Here is a 19,705-nt window from a genome sequence, read left to right on the forward strand (position 1 = left end):
TAACTAAAAATACATTAATATATCCTCTGGGAAAACTATTTTCACTCTTCAGGGACTGATATTTCTCTATTATTTCATGCCCTGGTATCCCCCAAAATACATGCCTTGTCTTTCCAATAGTTAGCATTTTTCTCCCAATGCATTTTTCTTCCGAACACATTCTTAACTAATGGTTTCCAGTGTGGTTGTCTTGTTTGCTGCCCTCTGTTGTTTACTGCATATACAAACAATTACCTTCATAAAAGAAAACATGCCTCATTTCTATACGGTTAACATGTTTACTTCTGTTTGCAGCATCTGAGTCTTAATTAAATAGATCTGTCCCTCCTTGGTTTTTGTGCACTTTAAGACTCCTACTAAGGTTCTTTTCCAGATACACACAGGGATTTTGTTTTCCTGTGCCTTTATTATTTGAATTGCTGGTAAGTTAGGAACAAGTTTTTTAGAAAGTAAACCTAGCCAGTGCATCTGTCCACCCACACTGCCCACCTGCCTTCCCCCATCTATTCTCATCCTCAGTGACCAGCACTATCATTCCTCATGGGAGGGTCAAAACAAAGGGAAAGGTAGAAACTGGTACAAATAGGATCCCCAAAAGTCACTTGAATTTTAATTAGAACCCAGGACTCCTGACTCCCATCAACAAGAATCTCATCTTTGGTAGGTGCTTTGCTGACCACTCTCCCCCGCAGCATCCGAAGGAATGGAAGCACAGCCACATCATCCCTGGTCCAGTGGGCGTCTGCTCTCCTGCCATTCAAATCCCCAGATCCTCTCCCACTTTGTGCTCTAGTGTTTAACCTTTCCGGGTAGAAGAAGATCAATACAGATTCTTCATTGCTAAGAATCGATGGCTGTCCTGTGGCATCACTGCCATCTAGTCTTGCTGAGAAGCCCAGTAAATCTCTCCAGCTGCTTCGAAAGCTTGGTTTGTCGTCTTCAGTTGCTTTCATTTTTAATGCAGATCACTTTGGTTTCTGTCCCCCTGGGGGCTTGCAGATAAATCTTGGCAGGCATGTTCAGGGTCTACAAATGAGATGCTGGAAAAGGGCCAGCCCACCCAGAATTTAGTTGTAATGGATGAGACACCCCCCTTGGTTCCACTTAAAGACTGGGCTATTCGTAACCGTATTTATTGGGGGATTACCTCACACAGAATCTGGGTGGGAAGTGCCCAGGATGAAGTTCCTGTTAACAGAAGAGACCAATGCGTGAGATTGTGATGCAGACACAAGCTGGCTGACTCAGCCTCTCGGTAATAGGCAGAAGTTGGAGACTTACCCCATTCCTTCAAATGGATTTTGAAGACAAGCACTGGATAGTTTAGATGCCCTGGATCAAGAAAATCTGGCAGGAAATCTCTGCACTGCTTACTTACAAACCAAGTAAAAAATTACCTGCCTGTTTTTCTTTTGTTAATAAATGAATGTATTTATCATATTATTGAATAACATCTGACTTAGGGTGATCTGTAAATATTTAATGTTAGTTAATGATCTCCTTTTCCCACAGTCCTTTGCTCATGCTGAGTCTTTGGCTGATTCTCATCCCAGCCCCCCAACCCCCGGAATCCTAGGTTTCCTAGGGGCAATATTAGAACCCTGGTTTCCACTTGCAGCAAATATGTGGGCTCCATGGAAAAAGACAGAGTCCTTTTAACTTTGATTTCTCCTCTCTTTGACCAGTGGACTATACCAGTTACTACCAGGGCCTATGGGATTGCCATGGTGACCAGCCAGACGAACTGTCCTTCCAAAGGGGTGACCTCATCCGAATTCTGAGCAAGGTAAGGACATAAAGTGTGGGGTCTGGATCAAAAGTCAATTTTGGGGAGGCGCCTGGGTGGCTCAGTCAGTTAAGCATCCGACTCTTGATTTTGGCTCAGGTCTTGACCTTACGGTTGTGAGATGGAGCCCTACGTCGGGCTCTACATTTGGTGTGGAGCCTGCTTAAGAGTCTCTCTCTCCCTCTCCTCCTGCCCCCCCTAAAAAAATCGATTTTTTTCACTCTCAATGATGTAGTCACCATAACCAAAATTAATCCATGTCATACATTTCTCTTGTGTGCATTACATGGCTCCCTCACACATAAAGTAAATTCCCATTGATTTATAATTGTTAGGGAAAAGTTTAATTGAAAATTCAGATTCAGGAACTAATTTTCAAATTTAAAAATGCAATAAAGTAGATATAACACTAAAACCATGCCAATCAATTTATTCTTTTTAGGGTCTTGTGGTACTTAAAAGGTCATCATTATATACATAATTTATTACTGTATAATTCTCTTGAAAACATTCAGGCTTGGCAAACCATCTTCTTATGTCATTTACAGATAAACAAGACCGTAATATAATTATGATGGGGCAGTCAGAGCTAGTTGGCTCAATTGGTTTGAACAAGTGCTGATAAGGTCAAGATAGTGAATCCAGCCCCTCAAGAGCCAGCTAACTTTATTCTCTTCCTCAGTCATAAAGTTAATCCCTAGCCCCAACTAACCATCTCACAAGTAGTGTTGTTGATCATAAAACAATTGGGAAAAAATAAAAGGATAGATTATTGAAGATCCATCACTAATGTGAAGATGATTCAGAACTCACAGGCTACCATTTGATGGTTCAGTATCATCATCCTTTGTAGAGAAAGATTATACATATTCTATATAGGTGGGCTAAGGAAACAGGTTCTGAAGTAACTTACTAAAAAGTTCTTTCTCTATGAGGTCAGTCAATATCTACAAGCACATTTTTTAAATAAGCACCGTTTGCTCTTTAATTAATGAATATGTGGATTCCATAAAGGTAAATTGAAAACCTATTGTGTTATTAACCCATCATTTGCCATTTATCTTTATTCTGTCCATGGCCAAGGGTTTGTCTCGATTTGAAAGATACCATAAGGTCCTTAGGAAACAGACCAGGGCTGACTTAAGGTAACTTTCAGGGGTTGCAACAAGTCCCCTTGGAACAAGGACCAAATTCAGACCCAACCTTTTGCAAAAGAGTAGGAAGCCTGCAAGCCCTGCTGACTGAGATCACAGTCTTCTAGTGATTTCTTCCAGAGTCCTAATTCAGCTCCATCCTAGTGCCATTCTGGTGCAGCTCCCATACACCAAGAATAAATTGGAAGTAAAGAAGGGAGTGGACATTGGCCTGATTGGTATTTCAAATGCCCGAAAGCAAGGTTTGCCTTGTAATAGAATTTGTGTACATTACCACACTGGCATTACAGGGGTAATCGAGTTATCCACTCAGGTGTGACCAGGCCTCTGTTTGCCCAGAGCCTGCAGGTGAACAAATTAACTGTTTACATTGTCTGAGGTGCCTGCAGCAGGAGGGGGGGGCAGAGAACAGAGCCAGACTGTCTGCTGGCCTTCTCTCTCGGTCATGATTATTTTGTTTGTTTTGCATATCTTTTGCCTTTGTTAACGGCTTCTCACTGGGGGTCCCTTTCCTCCATTTAGAAGGAACTGTGTGGTGACTTGCCCTGAAGTACAGAGCTATCTGTGGGTACCATGGCTGTCATATTTTTAAAAGATACCAAAGAACATGGAGAGCCTCCTCTGTCTTTTTTAACCAATCCCCCTCCCTCCCCTCCCGTACAGAAAGCTAATATATCAAAGTTTGATTCAGGGAGAATACCTTGCTGCTCTGGTTCTGTCTGGTTTCTTTCTCCATCTTTTGGACAGTCTTAAGTCTATTTTTATCCTTTGCGGGTGTAGTAGCGCATTTCTTCCCCCCAAAAGCTACAGCAGCTGCCTCCCTTCTTTCTGCACGCTGTTAATCCCTGCATGTCAGAGGAGGAAATGAGAAGCTGGAAGCTCAACTGGAGTTTCCCTCATAAAGCTTCATTCCAGTTAACGTTGGCTTGGGGAGCATTTCGGATTGGATTTACCTTTATTATACCACCTAACTCAATAACGGTCCTTGGACAGGAAGGAACTTTAAAAAGGCCACCCAATCCATTCCCTTGCCTCGAGGAAGCACAAATGAAACAATTCAGACAGATAGAAAAAGGAGATCCCTCTACCATTAGCTGTTTGTCTATTCAGACGTTCAGCAACTCCCAATCTCTGGAATTTTCTCTCACATGAATCCTAAATGCATTCCACTTTAGCCCCAGCTGGCTTCCTTTGTTGGAGTCGGTTATACTCTACAACCTGCCTCTCACATGTGAAGGAAAAGAACTGACCCAAGTGGAGGTTAGTCCAGAAAAATGGTATCCGGAAATCTCCATTTTACTTTTCTCTCTGGCCAGTCAAACATTTGTCAGACAAGAAAAGCACACTGGGTTAGGAACTGGAGAAGTCTATTTCCACCAAGAAATGCAAGGCAAGGGGTGTCTGGGTGGATCAGTCGGTTAAGCGTCTGCCTTAGGCTCAAGGTCATGATCTCAGGGTCCTGCAATTGAGCCCCACATTGGGCTCCATGCTTGGTGGGAAGTCTGCTTTTCCCTCTCCCTGCTTTGTGCACTCTTTCTCTCAAATAGATAAGTAAAATCTTTAAAAAAAAAAAAAAAAAGAAAGAAAGAAAGAAAGAAAAGAAACAAAATGCAAGGCAAGATGCAACCTAGTGTGGCTCAACTTACCTGGACCAGTTTCCTTACCTGTAAAATGAGGGAGCTGTGTTGGATAACCTCTAAGATTCCTTCCACCTCGAGCATTCCTGTTCTAAACATGATGAGGCTGTCACCGCAAAACTGCTAAAGAAATTCCACACAAAAAAATGTTCCGCTTTAATTATTTATTCAGATTAAACAAATTTAAAAATTTCAATTATAAGCTCTTTTGTTTTGGGCCCTCATAAATGCCTCTGGTTTCCCCCTCTCTCTTTGTATGATAAAAGAAATATTGGTGGGGGAGGAGCAGGTTAAGAACAGGAAGGGGCCCCTGGATGGGGAAGCCAGGTTGGGTCTGGATCTGGGCTTTATTCCTGGGCTCCTGCCACTCCCTGATGTTTCTGAATGGTTGCCCAAATATGATCCAACCTTGGGGCGCCTGGGTGGCTCAGTTGGTTGAGCGACTGCCTTCGGCTCGGGTCATGATCCTGGAGTCTCGGGATCAAGTCCCACGTCGGGCTCCCTGCTCAGCAGGGAGTCTGCTTCTCCCTCTGACCCTCTTCCCTCTCGTGCTCTCTATCTCTCATTCTCTCTCTCTCAAATAAATAAATAAAATCTTTAAAAATATATATATATGATCCAACCTTGAATCCTAGAATCCTCAGGCCTCTTAGGCCCGAGAATCTGTTAGGGCCTAGGGTCTTTGGACCCAAGAATGACCGCAGAAAGAGAGCTATTTGTCCTTTTTATATTTTATTTTATTTTATTTTATTTTGGGGAGAGAGAGAAAAATATTTATATTTTATTTTATTTTGTTTTTGACATCCCCCGGAGTGGGGGTGGCGGGAGGGGGGCAGAGGAAGAGAGAATTCTAAGCAGGCTCTATGCCAGGTGCAGAGCCCAGCACGGTGCTCAATCTCACAACTCTGAGAAACCAAGAGTCTGATGCTTAACCAACTGAACCACCCAGGTGCCCCTATTTGTCCTTTTTAAAATAAAATTTCCAGAGAGGATGATTGGCTGGGCAAGAAAGATACACCCCAGAGATAACCAAATACCCATCACCTGTCCTATTCGTACGGAAGCAGGTCAGTAACAGATGAGTCACTTATGTGATCCTGAGCAAAGTCACTTAATCCTGCTAATCTTCTGTTTTCTCATCTGTAAAAATTGGGATAACTTCTGTTCACAGGGGTTATGATGCTTGCATTAGAGAATTCATGTAAAGAAGTGCCTGGCATCTAGGGAATGGTAACTATTATCATATTCCTTGCTTTTCCACTAACAATAAAGTAAACTTTTTATTTTATTTTATTTATTTATTTGAGAGAGAGAGACAGCGAGAGAAGGAACACAAGCAGGGGGAGTGGGAGAGGGAGAAGCAGGCTTCCTGCTGAGCAGGGAGCCCGATGCAGGGCTGGATCCCAGGACCCTGGGACCATGACCTGAACCAAAGGCAGACGCCCAACGACTGAGCCACCCAGGCGTCCCTAAAGTAAACTTTTGGGCTCAATGCTGGGTACATACTAGGAGTTCAATAAACTATTGGTGAAGTGAGAGAGAAAATTAATAGGTAGCCTGTCCTGCCCAAGAACTCTCCACAAAGACACTCAAAAGCACAAAAGCGTCTTACTTGGAAATAGAAAACCATCCAGTGAAGAGGCCTACATGGAAATCCATGTAGGCCTTCCTTGGTCTGAGAGATTTTGTCCCTGACAATAACTGATGGATTGTTCAGACTTCTCATTTGATGAGAGGCGGGAGCCACGTATCCAGGCTCCGAAACGGTAACCAACGGGCACTGTCAGCAGGACCCCTGCTGACCTCCCCTAACACATCCATACATTCCTAGGCCCCATGCAGTTTCATGCCTACTTAATTCACTGAGCTCCAATTTGGGCCTCAAAATATATTAAAGGGAGATTTTAATAACGAAGCAGATCTGCGCATCTAGCGATGTTCCCATGTTCCTTTTGGGCCCAGATATTTCTGAACAGCTTTTTCTGGTACAAGAACTGAGCACCGCTTCCCCCCACCCCCACCCCCACGGAGGGACGCAGCTCAGGCCACGGCGGGGTGTTTAGCGCTCTTCAGTGGCTCCAGATTGCGGCGCCTGTGCAGGTCTCCTCATACGTAACCGATGGCTCCTGAGAGCCTGTCTCTCGTAAATTACTTCCCACGATGCCTGCGACCACCGCAGAATCCAAGTTTGAATAGAGAGCAGGAAAAAGGTGTTTGAAAGGCCTGTTCACTCAGCTGCATTTTAATTTCCTTTTCAATCTTGTCCCAATTAATTTCACAGAATTAATCTCACAGAAGCAAACTCGGCAGCATCGAGGCTGCGGCTTTTAGTGTGGCGGTCGCTCTGCCTGAACATGAAATAGGAGCTAATATAAAAATCCATCTGCTGTGTTTGAAATACACACCGGCTGCTACTCAGTCCTGTCTGACATTCCAAACATCAACAGCGGGGAAAAGTGATTTGGGGGTTAGTGGCCATCAGTACTTGGCAGGGGTTCAACAACAGGTGTACTCCAAAAATCCATTCAGCCTGGGCACCAGGCATGACAGGGCAGGTGCTTGAAGCAGCCTCCGTGCAGGAGCGCCGGGCCCTGGCTTCATTCTTTTTATCTGCAGACCATGAGGCCCTTCTGTGGACCAGCACCGCTGTGGGCATTTATTCCAAGTGGGAGAAAGGGAGTAAGAAAAGAAGCCTCTATTTGGGTAAGATGAGTCGCAAGTTCCAACTTTCAGGGAAGTGACTCTCTTCCTGGCTCCAAGGTCTCTCACTAGGGAACCTGCTTTCTAAGTAATAAAGGTGCTCATTCTACTCTGTGAGAGAACTTAAATAAATGCCTATTTAAAAATTAAGCCTCCTGTTCCAGAAGTAATTCATAGTGGCAACGTGAGCTGTCCAGCAGATAGGGCCAAATTAAAGAGAGAAAGAAAAACTCTTTCTCAATTGACTAGAAAGGAGACGAGGTCCCTGAATGAGGTCTTCTATTTAGGGTAAACTGAGTCAACAAGCCACATCTCTTAGGCTTACATTGTGCGCCTCATAAGTTGAGCTTAGGCTCCTCCAAGATCTGCCCTGCCACTTAAGCCCATGGAGATCAGCCTCGGAGCAATCAGCCGGGCACAACAGAAGGTTTCTACTTATATAGTGGCTTAGCTGGGGTGGGAGGATGTTCCCGTGGACCAAACACGCCAGCCTTTTGGTTGTCTTCTCTGCCGGTGCAGTTAACATGAAACAGAGAGCCTTACAGGCAAAGTCAAGTTTAATATCAAACACATGATGCTGTCAGATGCTTTGGGCCTTTTGAGGATGAAGAGAGACCGACTGTCACCCTGAGTGACATTTAGCTTCCAGCGTGGCTGAAGCTACTTAGAATTAGGCTGGACCCTAACTCCAAACCCAACTCCTTGTTATCTGAAGGCAGCACGTCTGTTCCCAGCACCTGGACTGTGTTAGCACAACACCATGTCTGTTATAATGGGGTTTTTAAAGCCGCCTGTTCTCCACCTCCTCCCTCAAAGGACTACTTAAAGAATGTAGACCTTTCCCCTCCCTTGACCCTATTCCCTCCAAAAGAGATTTGTATGTTGTAAAATTATCTGAATGCGGCAGTACTTCCTGTCCTAAGTGTGCTTAGTTGAATGTGATAAAAGCCTCATAAAAACAGATAAGTTAATTCCTTCAATTGCTTTAAATGAAGGGTTGGGTTGGGTTTGGGTTGGGTTTTTGGGGGGTGGGTTTTTTTTTTTTTGGTTTTTTGGTGTTTTAATTTCAGGGCTCTGAGGGAAAGGAGGTGTTTGGTGACATCTAGTGTCCATTTTGGACTTCCTCAGGCACCATTACCCTCAGCTTGGCTGTGTGGGGGGATGGGCAGGGTTATTTGGGAGGTAATTCAGGGGAGTAAGTGGGGAGAATATAGGCCTGGGGCGCAGGCTGCCCAAACAGTGTGATGAAACTGATCAATGCCTGTCAAAGAGCAATTACTCACCTCTGACCTAACCAAAGGGGGCGAGTAAGGGGGTACCATCGGAAAATATCTTTTCTTATTTATGATGATATGAAAGAGAAGCAGAACCTGTCCCCACCACCCCATTTCATGTTAACAAGCAGGTCACCACCGTGCTGTGATGACGAAGATGATGATGATGATGGTGTTTTCTCTCATTAATAACCCCAATGGGAGTCTATAGAGTTAGGAGGATGGGAATGGGATTTGGGGTCAGCTGGAAGGCAACGGTCATACACCGGTCAAATTCAGTAGAGGCCATTCCTTTCCCCCAGACAGGAACCAATCGTCTAGAACAAACCCTGGCAGCCTCATTCCTTCCAGGTAATTTTTATAAATGAGGGGACACCCATTCCAAGAGAGGACAAAAGGGAGAGTATGCTTGTGTGTGTGTCTGTGTGTGTGTCTGTGTGTGTTTGTGTCTGTGTGTGTGTCTGTGTGTGTGTCTGTGTGTGTCTGTGTGTGTGTCTGTGTGTGTGCATATGCATGCATATAAACCTGCTACCAAGAGCCCCAATTGCATATCAACCCTATCCTCCAAACCCTGGCCATTTATTATAAAACCCATCTTTTAAAAAGAGAAAAAAACGCATTTTCCACTTTACTCTACTTACTCTTAAACTGTTGTCCTGGACAGGAGCCTTCACTTTCTACACACAACACACACACACATACACACATGCACACACCTTTCAGTCAGGTGGAAAGTCCCAGATCAGATAATTACCATGAGGCCCAGACAGAATTGTTTACCTAGAACCATATAAGCCATGGCAGGGTTAGGTTAATGCTCAGAATCGCCTGATGCTTTACAAACTCCAGTGTAAAAAAATTCCAGCCATTTATTTTGCAGTGAATTTATAACAAACGCTGTTAAAGCCTTCGTCTTTTGACAGAGGTAATAATAAATTCACTGTTAAAGACGGTAGTTTAATTCCTTATACCTCCAATACTGCACAGAATAAACCATATTCATCACTGAGTAATTTTTTACCACATAAATCTTTAAAACTAACCGGTGAAGGCTGTTGAGACTGAAATATTGTGAATTTATTAGATATGCCCATGTAGTATTGGATTCAGAGGTTTCCATTCGAATATATTATGGGGAAAATTTGTGTCTTTAACTGTGACATTCCCTCCATTTCCCACTGCCAGTATTATAACAAGCAGCTCCTCCAGAGTCAACTGCACGTTTATTAGACAGAGATTTAGTAATAAACTCCTCACTAATCTGCCAAAGAGGCTGGATGACATTTCGGTGAGATGCTCTATTTAAAAGGAATCACAAAAGCTTTGTTTCTGTGTAATTATTTTCTCAAAAGGAGCTCAGCCTCCCCAAACCTCTGTCTGCCAGGCTTTCTTGGTAGTATATGGGTCCAGTTCTCCAACCAAACTAGCAAAATATTAAAAGCAAATTATAACCTCATTGCAAACATACAGGGGAGTAACTTCCACGCAGTTTATAGAATTAGTTGGCGGGGGTGGGGGGGTACTTGGGGTAATTGGTTAGAACACAGAAAAGCCGGAATTAGCAGACATTGCCAGACGTATGGTATTTAAGGGCTAATAAAAAGATTATATTGATTCTCAAACTAGAAATAATAGACAATGGTTTCAGAAAACTTGCTATTTAAAAACTTTCATCTTGACATATGACACATTAAAGATACAATTAAATCCTCAGATTTGAGCAAAAATCCTTTTACCCTACCATATTAATTTTGAGTGAAAATCTGTGCCTGTTAGATGAGAATATTCGGAATCTTCCTTATGATTTGCTAGTGAAGTGACATTTAAACTAACTAATTGATTATATCAAATTGTAATGCCCTCTCCAGTTTCATTAAGGAAACAATATTGCCAGGATGAAAAATATTTTTTTTCTTTTAGATGCAGAAATGTGCATTTTTTATTTTATTTTTTTTTTTTTTAGCAAAGAGCTTCAGCATCTTCTCTGTTCCCACTAATATTCTGTATTTGGGAAGAGTTCCAGATACTAAAACTTCCAAGGAGCATTGTGAACTAAGATTCTTTTTTAATAAAATCAAATCAAATAGGTTTTTAACTGTTAAACAAAGGAGAAAAATCTCCTGGCGGTGCAAGACTGCAGCCCATCAGAATAATTGTTAAAAGACAGAACCCGGCTAGAAAGATAAGCATAATACCAGCAATTAATATTCAGCATTTCACATTATAGTCAAGAGGATGTGTTTTTCTTTGTGATGTGTCTCATAAGCTAAGAGTGTTGGGAGCCAGACTCTGAGCTCTGTCTTCTTTTTGTGCATGAGGATTAAGGAGGAAAAAAACAGCAACAACAATCCTGCTCCATCTGTAAATGAACAAACATCTTGATTTTATAGCTATTTGCTTTGTAAAACTGAGGAATGAAACAAAAATTACTGGATGCCTAAGTAACACTTTAATTTCGAATTCATTTACACTGTAGCTATGTAGTTGTCACAAACCATAATGCAGTATTTAATTAAAATAACACAAGTGCATCTAGATATGTCCTGGGGTAGCTATCACCAAATTATAGTCTATGCCATCCGTATTTTATTTATGAAATGGCAGATTCTAAGGTGCAACTAGGCTGATACAACAGCATAAACATTTTAGACCTGCATTTTTATAAAGGCTCTTTTTTTTTCCTGCTGTGTCTTTAAATATTTTCCTTCTTCTATCGTTCTGGGCTTTTTTTTTAGTGACATTGTTTTGATGTCGATAAAGATCTCGCTTTCTAACTCTTGCTTTTCAACTATTGACCTCCTGAGTCTTCTGGCTGTGAAATCCCCAGTCTGTTGTCATGAAAAGGCTTGAGTTCTTAGCAGAACTTGGACGTGGACTCCAAGAGGGTAGGAAAAAAGCAAAACCCTTTTCAGGCTCAGTGTGCTTGTTCCCATACAATCTTCCTTGCACCTTTTTTTTTTTACCTATAAATACCCATTATAGTTTACACGCTTGCTTGCTCTACTCTGTGGATGTTCACATGCAGACATACGGCTCCTTTTCATAAACGCATAGCATCTATCATACACGCACCCACCATCTATCTCCTCGTTCACATTGGCTGTCCCATCCACCTCCTTGTCTGCAGAATTATGTTCAGCAAGGTCCCGATTTATAGGAAATAAATAATGAAAATGGAACAGACTGGGAAAGATAATCGAAACATTCAAATTGTTATTTTTCACTGTACTTTCCACAAACAGAGCATCTATAAACACCTAGCAAAGGTGTTGGCCGATTCCAAAAAAGCAGTGCCTTATGGAACATCCTGACCGACTGGGTCTCTACACTGAATCTTTCCTGTTCTGTCTCTCTTGCTTTTTGGTGCTCCAAGATCTGGCCATTTTTAAATGGCAAATGATGCCATGCTATTATTTTCATTCTTCCTTCCTATAATGACAAGTTTTTGTCATCATTCATCCTCTATAAGACAATCCTAAGAATTTTAAAACAGAAACAATCATTACAAGCAACTTTTTAAAGAAAATAGCCCTTGTAAGTACATTATAAAGATATTCCAGTAATGGTATCAGCAGATCACAGCCTGATTCTGCAGCAAGGGTCTTTTGGAGAGAGCGTTTCTTATACACACTTGTAATTATTTTAGCCCCTTTCACAGGTCACATAGAAAGTTAATTTCAATTGCTGCTAATTTCCGTCCAACAAGAGTGCGGTACTTTAAGCCACCCAAAATAATTGGATTCAAAACAAATTTAGGAAATTGAGTGTGTTAGAAAGCAAATAAAAATATCCTTTTGGTAAGGAGGAGGGTGGAAGTAGTAAAAATGGCCTTTTTTTTCCCTCCCTTCTTTCCCCTTCACAACTTTGCATTAAAGTTGCACCTACAGCTAGAAGTTTGTCCGTGAAAAATGGTCATTTTGTTTCTCTCCTCAAAGAATGTTATTAAAATGCTAATTTAAAAGAAAAAGGAGTTAAATATCTAGCGATGGTGCATTCTAATTGCAACCATAATGAGCTCTCTAAATGTGCGTGCCCCTGACACACACAGAGCATAAACAGCAGTAAACAGATCATTAGTACCCGCGTTCATTTATTCTGGCGACCTTACCATGACCCCACCGAGGGTAGGGTGAAAAGCAGGTGGATCTGGCTGTGACACCCCCTAGAGGGATCCAGGAAATGAAGCTATAAGCGGTTGTCATGGAAACGCCTATGTGTGCAGATGATGTAACACACCGACAGGCTGTAGGGCTCCGCAACTGGGACGTTGCCTTTCCCTCACCGGAACAATCTTGAGGACTAAATTATTCATTTCTTTAATTCACAAAGCAAAAGGAATCCTAATTTTCTTGGTGATGTGCAACTCTCTTTCATTTGTCTAAGGTCTGGAACGTGGCAACTTATCATCCCCTCTTTCTCTGAAACCTACCCCAGCTTCCTACATTCTAGCCCCAAATCACTGAATCTGGCAAAATCAAGTGGGGGGCGGGGGAGGCAGAAATCTGACGCTCAACACCTGTACCTTAAAGAGAGAAAAACCTAAGTTTTGAAGCTGAAATTAATAATACAGACAGTGTCCCTTTCTGGTGAGGGCATTTAGTTGACCAGGGACCAAACATATACCTGTCCTGAAAAGATGGCTTTGTCTGGAACAGGGCAGAGTTAAGCCAATACCCAAAGAGGAAAGCATAAAGCAGAGTAGGCACCAGCCCCAAATGAACACATCACCCTAGCAAGGTGCAAGAAAAAGAGATAAGAGAAAACAAGCATCTGCTCACCCCCTCCCATGTCCAATTGAGGGAATCGAGATTAATAAAAATAATTCTTTGGAGAATGATTCCACTCTATCCTACCCTGTTTTGTACCAAACAACCTCAATAACCTTCCGGCAATAGTAGAATAACGTTTCTTTTTTTTTTCCCCTTTTTTTTTTTAAGGAAGCAGAAAAGACGATCTCTGGAAATTATTTTAAAATAAAAAATATCTTGGCCTGTGCCTCCCCCCCCCCAATTGCACTTTAGATGAACCTGTGATATTGTAGCAATGGCCCTTGAAGTGCAGTGGGGAGGTGATTTAGGAGAATATTAAAGGCAATGTGGAGATTCAAGGCGCCTCTCTCAGGGAGAGCTGGAGAAATACGCAGCACAGATGGGCCGAGCAGATTAAACATTTCCGTCACATTGTTTCCAAATTGTGTTGTGGTGCCTGAGGCTGGTACTGCGGTCAGAGCAAAACAGAGCGGTGCAGAGCTGTGAGCTGCACAGTTTATGGAATACATATTAATACGCCGGTCTCACATGGTATCACAATTCTATCAGCTCCGAAATGGTGCTGTCTCTATTGTTCCTGAATTCTGCACTTGGCACCTTGTTTTCTCCCATCTGCAAAGTGTTTACCTTCCCTTTATCCTTTCTGTCTTTTTTAGGCAAAGTTCAAGTTGTATGTTTCTTTCTCATTTCTCTTCCCGCCCCCCCCTTCTCTTCACCATTTAGGATTTTTCTCTCCCGCACAGCCTGTGTTTTGCACACACTTTCATCACCAACAGTGTCCAGTGTGTGCACGGGTCCTGCACACCAGGCTTCGGGCCTGAGGCTGGATTTCCCCTTGCTTTCAGGTGCTCTCAGACCCCTCCCCCATCTAGCTGACACATTCCTCCTCAGAACACTCAACTCGTGGCTGTCCAGTTGTCCCCTTATGCCCTCACCCACCCAACTGTTGTCACTGACCACCCAGCCTCTCCTCACCCCCTTTCTCACACTCGTATGCCTTTCCCTCCTCCCCAGTCCAGGCCTGCCAATCTCTGGGTTAGCAAGTTCCCTGAAATGTAACAATAAATAAAACTGGTTCAATTGAGGCAAATTTAATGATTCATTTTTATTATGATTGATAGACCAAAACTGAATAATGGAAAAAAGAGAAAATGATTGCCAAGAACTTAAAACATGGTGTCAGCCTAGGGAGGCTGCCAAGCTACCCAAGGTTTCAGCCGAGCGCTGAGCTCCAGTCCTCTGACAGCTTCCAACCCCACTAATCCACCATCCACCCGACTGACCACTTCCTTTTCCCTTCTGCAAAATCTCCCCACAAACCACTTATGCTGAAATATGGGCACCTGCTTGTCTTTGGTGAACAATCCTTATTCCCAGCCTTGCTTTTCTCAGCAGTTGGAAGGGTGCTGAGTTAGAGCCCTCAATTTATTTAATAATTTATGATATCCTCAGAAAGCATTAAATTTCCAAAGCTGGATTTTAGAAGTAGAGAAATTGTGGGCCAATCCAAAGTAAAAATACAATGTTTTTGGCCGATCCTGGAATATTACAATCTACTCTGCTTAGGAATTCGAATTTCCCATCTTTGCTAATGATATTGTCGGATGCGCAAACACTGATAAGAGAAATAAGCAATCATAAACCAATAATTCTGTGATTGATTGGCCTTTCCCATACATATATCAAGCTTCTATTGATCTTTCAAGTCAGGGGCTGATTGATTGTGCTCTTGAAGAGGAATTCTCTTATTTACAAGCACTGGTATAGTGAACTTTGATGGTTAAAAGAACAAAAGTATGAGACATTTTCCGGGAATCTTGTTCCACAGAGGCTTATCGAAGCCCAGTTCAATGCGAAAAGAGAACATTTCTATTAGGAACATTCTCAGGGCAGACAGGGTCAAGCAGCTTGCTCCAAAAGCCATCACGTGGATTTGAATGGGAGCTATTGAAAGACGTCACAGCTAAAGAGATGGTGCCTTAGTGGTACACGTGAAAGTAATGTAACACTGTACATCAATTATACTTCAATAATAAAAGAAAAAGAGAGAGAGGGATGGTGCCTTAGAAGGAATGAGGAAGCTTGGTCAGCCTTCAACCTTAGAAGAAGGAACAGACTCTGAAGCTGGAGGGCTGAAGCCTAAGAAACCCAGCATAGCAGAAACAAGGATTCTTGACTTCCTTTCACTGCTTTTAAAAGCTGGGGGGAGGGTAGAGTGGAGAGGCCACCCTGGGCCAAAGTGCAGATCCAGACCATAAAGATCATTGTATCCCCCCCGCCACACACACACACACACAGCACTGGTTCATAAACTGTAGAGGGTTCATAAACCCTTTGAGAATCTGATGAAAGTTCTGGATTTCACCCCAGGGACAAGACATAAAGACATATAGACACGTGCACACAAAATTTTACACCAAATTCAAGGAGTTCAGAGAACCCTTCACGTCCATCCATGGACAAGCCAGGGGTTCACAGACTCCAGTTTAAGAATCTGTGCCCTAGAGGATGGTGCATTCCTTTTGTTGGAACAGCCTAGGATTCACTGAGCCTAGAAATTGAATCCTCATCCCAAGACAGGATGGTCATTCCAGGTCATGTCTGTGCTACTCCAGGGGAGCCATGGAAGAGCTTATACAAATAGGAACCAGCAGGGAGGAGAGAAATTAAAATGTAGCAATCATGGAGTAGGGGTATTTAATCTCTTTTAAGGCTTATGATAGGCGCCTGCTGGTTTTCCCCCTGATATCCCCTGACACCTACTGACAGGGTATTTGCAGCACCACACAGGGACTCAGGGCCCTGTGACAGGAGGAGCAGTGAGGAGGTCCGTGATAGTCTTGAAACCATAAACAGCAATAGGGAACCACTAGAGGCAGAGTCAAGCTGTGCGACATGCCCGTGGTTGGTGGCCATACTGCTTTTTGTTTATAGAATTTGCTATTCTTTTTATGGCAGGTTTGGTAGGGTTGTTTTGTTTTGTTTTTTTCCTTTTGATGGAGATTAGCAGCATAAATCCTTTTATGGCAGTGTGCAATCCCCCATAAACACTTTTGATTGTTGCTGATGGTGAGTGCTGTGTCTGTTTCAAGTTCACTCAATGTTCTGCTCATCTAGGCCAATAGCTTCTCCAACCAGACAAGGGAGTCCAAGTAGCCAAACTTTACTTTCATGATTCCTTCATTTGGGGAGTTCAGGGAGGTGGAACAGGGTGGGTGTTGAGGGAAACGGATGTCTAATCAAGCCTAGAAATATTTATGATGAGAACAAACCACACGGTGCACTATTTTTGAGTGAAAAGCTTCCATAAAGACTTCGTGACAATAGGCAAGTGCTGATGTAAAGGGTTTATTTGCTTTTTTTTAAAACAGCTTTTTATATTCTTATCTAAAGCATCTTGTGTTATGTAATTAACCCCTTAGCTATACCAAACACAATGTGTACAGAGTTAAGGAGTGAGGAGCCTGTGCAGTTCTGATCCCTTCCCATGGTAGGCATGTATCCCCACCTTGGAGGTAGAACCACTTCCTCATTGAGGATTTCAGGTCTCTTGGGAGTGTCTCAGCATTTTTCTGGTCTTTCTAAACATCCAGGCAGGAGAAGTCAAACTTTATTGAAGACGTTGATCCCAGGAATTCAGTCCCGTCTGCCATCCAAAACTAAAACCCAAGAATCAGCAACTTAATAAAAATGCAATAAATTAGCACCTCTAGACAAGAACAGAGTTCATTCAGAGCTGGGGTCTGCCTGGCTGAGCCAGTACTCTCTCCATTTTAATAGTTTAATAAAAATTAGCATAATTAACGAACATCTGTATGATCCAGAGTGGTGCAATTTGGCACTTGGAAACGAGGGTTTAAACATGATTGCTGTGAGTTTAATGTTGTTTTAATTCTTTTTGGCACTGTGCAGTGAAATAAACGTTTGGTGGTGATAGTTCTCGGCCGGATCTCATTTGCATTTTTCTCCCTTTGATTATGAGCAATTGTGGACTCCCCAGCAATTCATCAAAGTAGAAATTATTTTAAAATACCTCGTGGTGTTCAGACTGGGCTGGAGCAATGCATGGGAGGTGGTAGTGGAAGAGAAGCCTAGAAATTTTCCATTCATGCTTTAAATATCTCAGCCCTGCAGCCCTTTTTGGGTATCCAGCCAAGGGATGAAATCTGGAAAAGCCAGTCAGATCCCAAGACTTGTAGGTGCTTTGATTAAGCTCCTAGGCTCCCACAGCAGGGTACTTATGGTCTCTGAGACTGTGCCATCCTCCTTATTCTCTGCCTGCTCTTTTGTTTTGAAGGGCAGAGTTGATTTCACTCATTTCAGTTCTCAGCACTGTGGTGAGGCTTCTCCATCTGCGGTCGGCAGGGTCAGTGTTCCCCTCGAGCAAGAGCACACGGCCTGGGAGCCTGGTCTTTGCAGGTGTCCTGCTGAGCCTCATCTGCTTCCTGTTTGCACCCTCTTCGGGTTGGCAGAGAGCACCTTCCTAAGGCTTGGTCCCTGCTCCTAGCATTACGGCTAAAGGCAGATGCTACAGAGCATGAGTCGAAGTCAGGAGTCTGGGACAGTCCCTACGGAGGGAATGCCTGGTCTGAGCCCCTCAGGTGATGAAGATGACACCATATGGCAGGTGGAAGACCACCCTTCACACGTGTTTCAGCAAGTTGACTTCGATCAAAAGACTATCAGACGACACTGTGCCCACCCTCCCGCCTGTGAGGTAGCAGAAGAGCTAAAGCTAGGGTTTTTATGAGTAACAGTACGAGAGGAAGACAGAATATGTGTCTCTCTCACAGCAAGGCTTTGTGGAAATGGCATTCCAGCAACATGCTAAGCGAAAGGCAACGCTACAAGAAAACTTAAGGCAGAAACTGCCCTAACTTCAGTGTTGGAAAATGGACAGTAACATAATTTGTACGGAGAGGAGTTTAAAACATCCTGACAGGCAGAGGCTGAGGGGCTCTGGGTAATTTCCCACAAGGCAATGCAGACTGTAGGGAGAAGTTGGCCTGGGGGAGAGTTGGGGGCATGAGAAGGTGTGGGGAAACAGTGGGCTGGGTGGTAGACACATGCAGTTATTTAAGACTGGTTCTTAAAAGGTAATTCCCCATTCTTTTTAGGATCAACTCAGCCTCCCTTGGTATGGCATTTGAGACTCTCTTCATGGTATTTAGGGAGCCATTTGGGGAAACTGTCTCCAAAGGCAGTTGCTCTCTTCCTGCCACAACCAGTTCAATCACCAGGGGAATATCTTGGAGTTAGTTGAAACTAAATCTGCTCAACTGAAAGAATAAATCCCACTGCTCCCTTCATTTCTTCATAACCTCATTTAACAAGTATTTTTTGTCCCCTGTCTGTGCCAGCTACCATGCCGAGTGCTGGGAGTAGAACAGCAAACAAAACCAGCAAAGTTCCAGCTCTCACGGGACTTTCCACCTGGTGACTGGCAGTGAGACAAAGGCAGCAGATACAAGGCGGTGTGATGAACTCATGTCCAGGGAAGCACAGGACACAATACACAGTACAGAGTTGCAGCACCCACACAGAGAGTGGCAAAGAGAACCTTCTAGAGAGTCTAGAGAAGCCCAGGAATTGAGATCTGAAGGCTGCTTAGGAGTGAGCTCCATGAAAGGGTGAAGGGAAATAGCAGCTAAACAGGCAGAGGAAAGGCTCCAAGCTAAGAGAGCCTGTGGCCCATGGGAGTAGCAGATACAAAGTCTCTTTTACTAAGGGTCCACTAGATTTAGGGGGTAAATGACAATGCTGAATAGTGAACAGGACCAGGTCATGCACAACCTTGTCCACCTTATTAAGACATTGACAAGAGGCAGTGGGAACCTACTTAAAGGTTTCAAGCAAAGCAGTGATTTTTTATCAATGTGCATTAAAATGATTCTGGCCCCAGAATGAAGACTAGATTGGAGGGGAACAAGAATGGAGATACAGAAATGAGCTTGGAGGTTTTTTCTGTAGTCCTCATGAGAAATGACAGTGACATGACAAGGGTATTGGCAATGGGAATGGAGAGAAGTGGATGGATTCCCGTAATACTCTGAAAAGAGAATCAACAGAACTCAAAGCCTGACTGGAAGAGGAAGGTGCAACTGGAAATGACTCTTGAGTTTCTGGCTTGATTAACAGAGTGCATGTGTTACCATCCACTGAGATAGAGAACACGGGAGGTAGAGCTGGTTGGGAGTAGGAATGGAGACAGAGGCAGGATGATGGGTTAAATTTAGGATATATTGAGTTTGAGCAGCTTGATGGACATGCACTTGGCATTAGGACCAACACTTAGATCTGGGCTGGAGCTATGGTTGTGAGTCATTTACATGGTGACTAAAGCAAAGAGGTATATCAGATTGCTCAAGGAAAGTGCATCAAATCA

At 43.2% G+C, this 19,705-nt stretch overlaps 1 protein-coding gene and 1 long non-coding RNA gene across 2 annotated transcripts in view; one reads left to right on the plus strand and one right to left on the minus strand.

The window, feature by feature from the left end:
* The window catches only part of SKAP1 (src kinase associated phosphoprotein 1), a 273,892-nt gene that overhangs the window by 249,357 nt on the left and 4,830 nt on the right, over positions 1 to 19,705 (plus strand). Inside the window, exon 11 of the mRNA XM_025859313.2 lies at positions 1,686 to 1,786. Within this exon, the coding sequence (XP_025715098.1) occupies positions 1,686 to 1,786 (101 nt within the window). The remainder of the gene's footprint in view (positions 1 to 1,685; positions 1,787 to 19,705) is intronic.
* On the minus strand, positions 3,650 to 12,714 carry LOC141370976 (uncharacterized). The gene is made up of 3 exons (XR_012375522.1): positions 12,660 to 12,714; positions 4,605 to 4,700; positions 3,650 to 3,785 (listed from the first exon to the last, which is right to left on the minus strand). It is a non-coding gene; the product is annotated as an uncharacterized lncRNA (long non-coding RNA).

The sequence above is a fragment of the Callorhinus ursinus genome, unplaced genomic scaffold (assembly GCF_003265705.2).
Source record: "Callorhinus ursinus isolate GAN/ISIS: 27379988/994484 unplaced genomic scaffold, GSC_fseal_2.0 scaffold52, whole genome shotgun sequence".
In the NCBI taxonomy this organism is placed as follows: domain Eukaryota; kingdom Metazoa; phylum Chordata; class Mammalia; order Carnivora; family Otariidae; genus Callorhinus; species Callorhinus ursinus.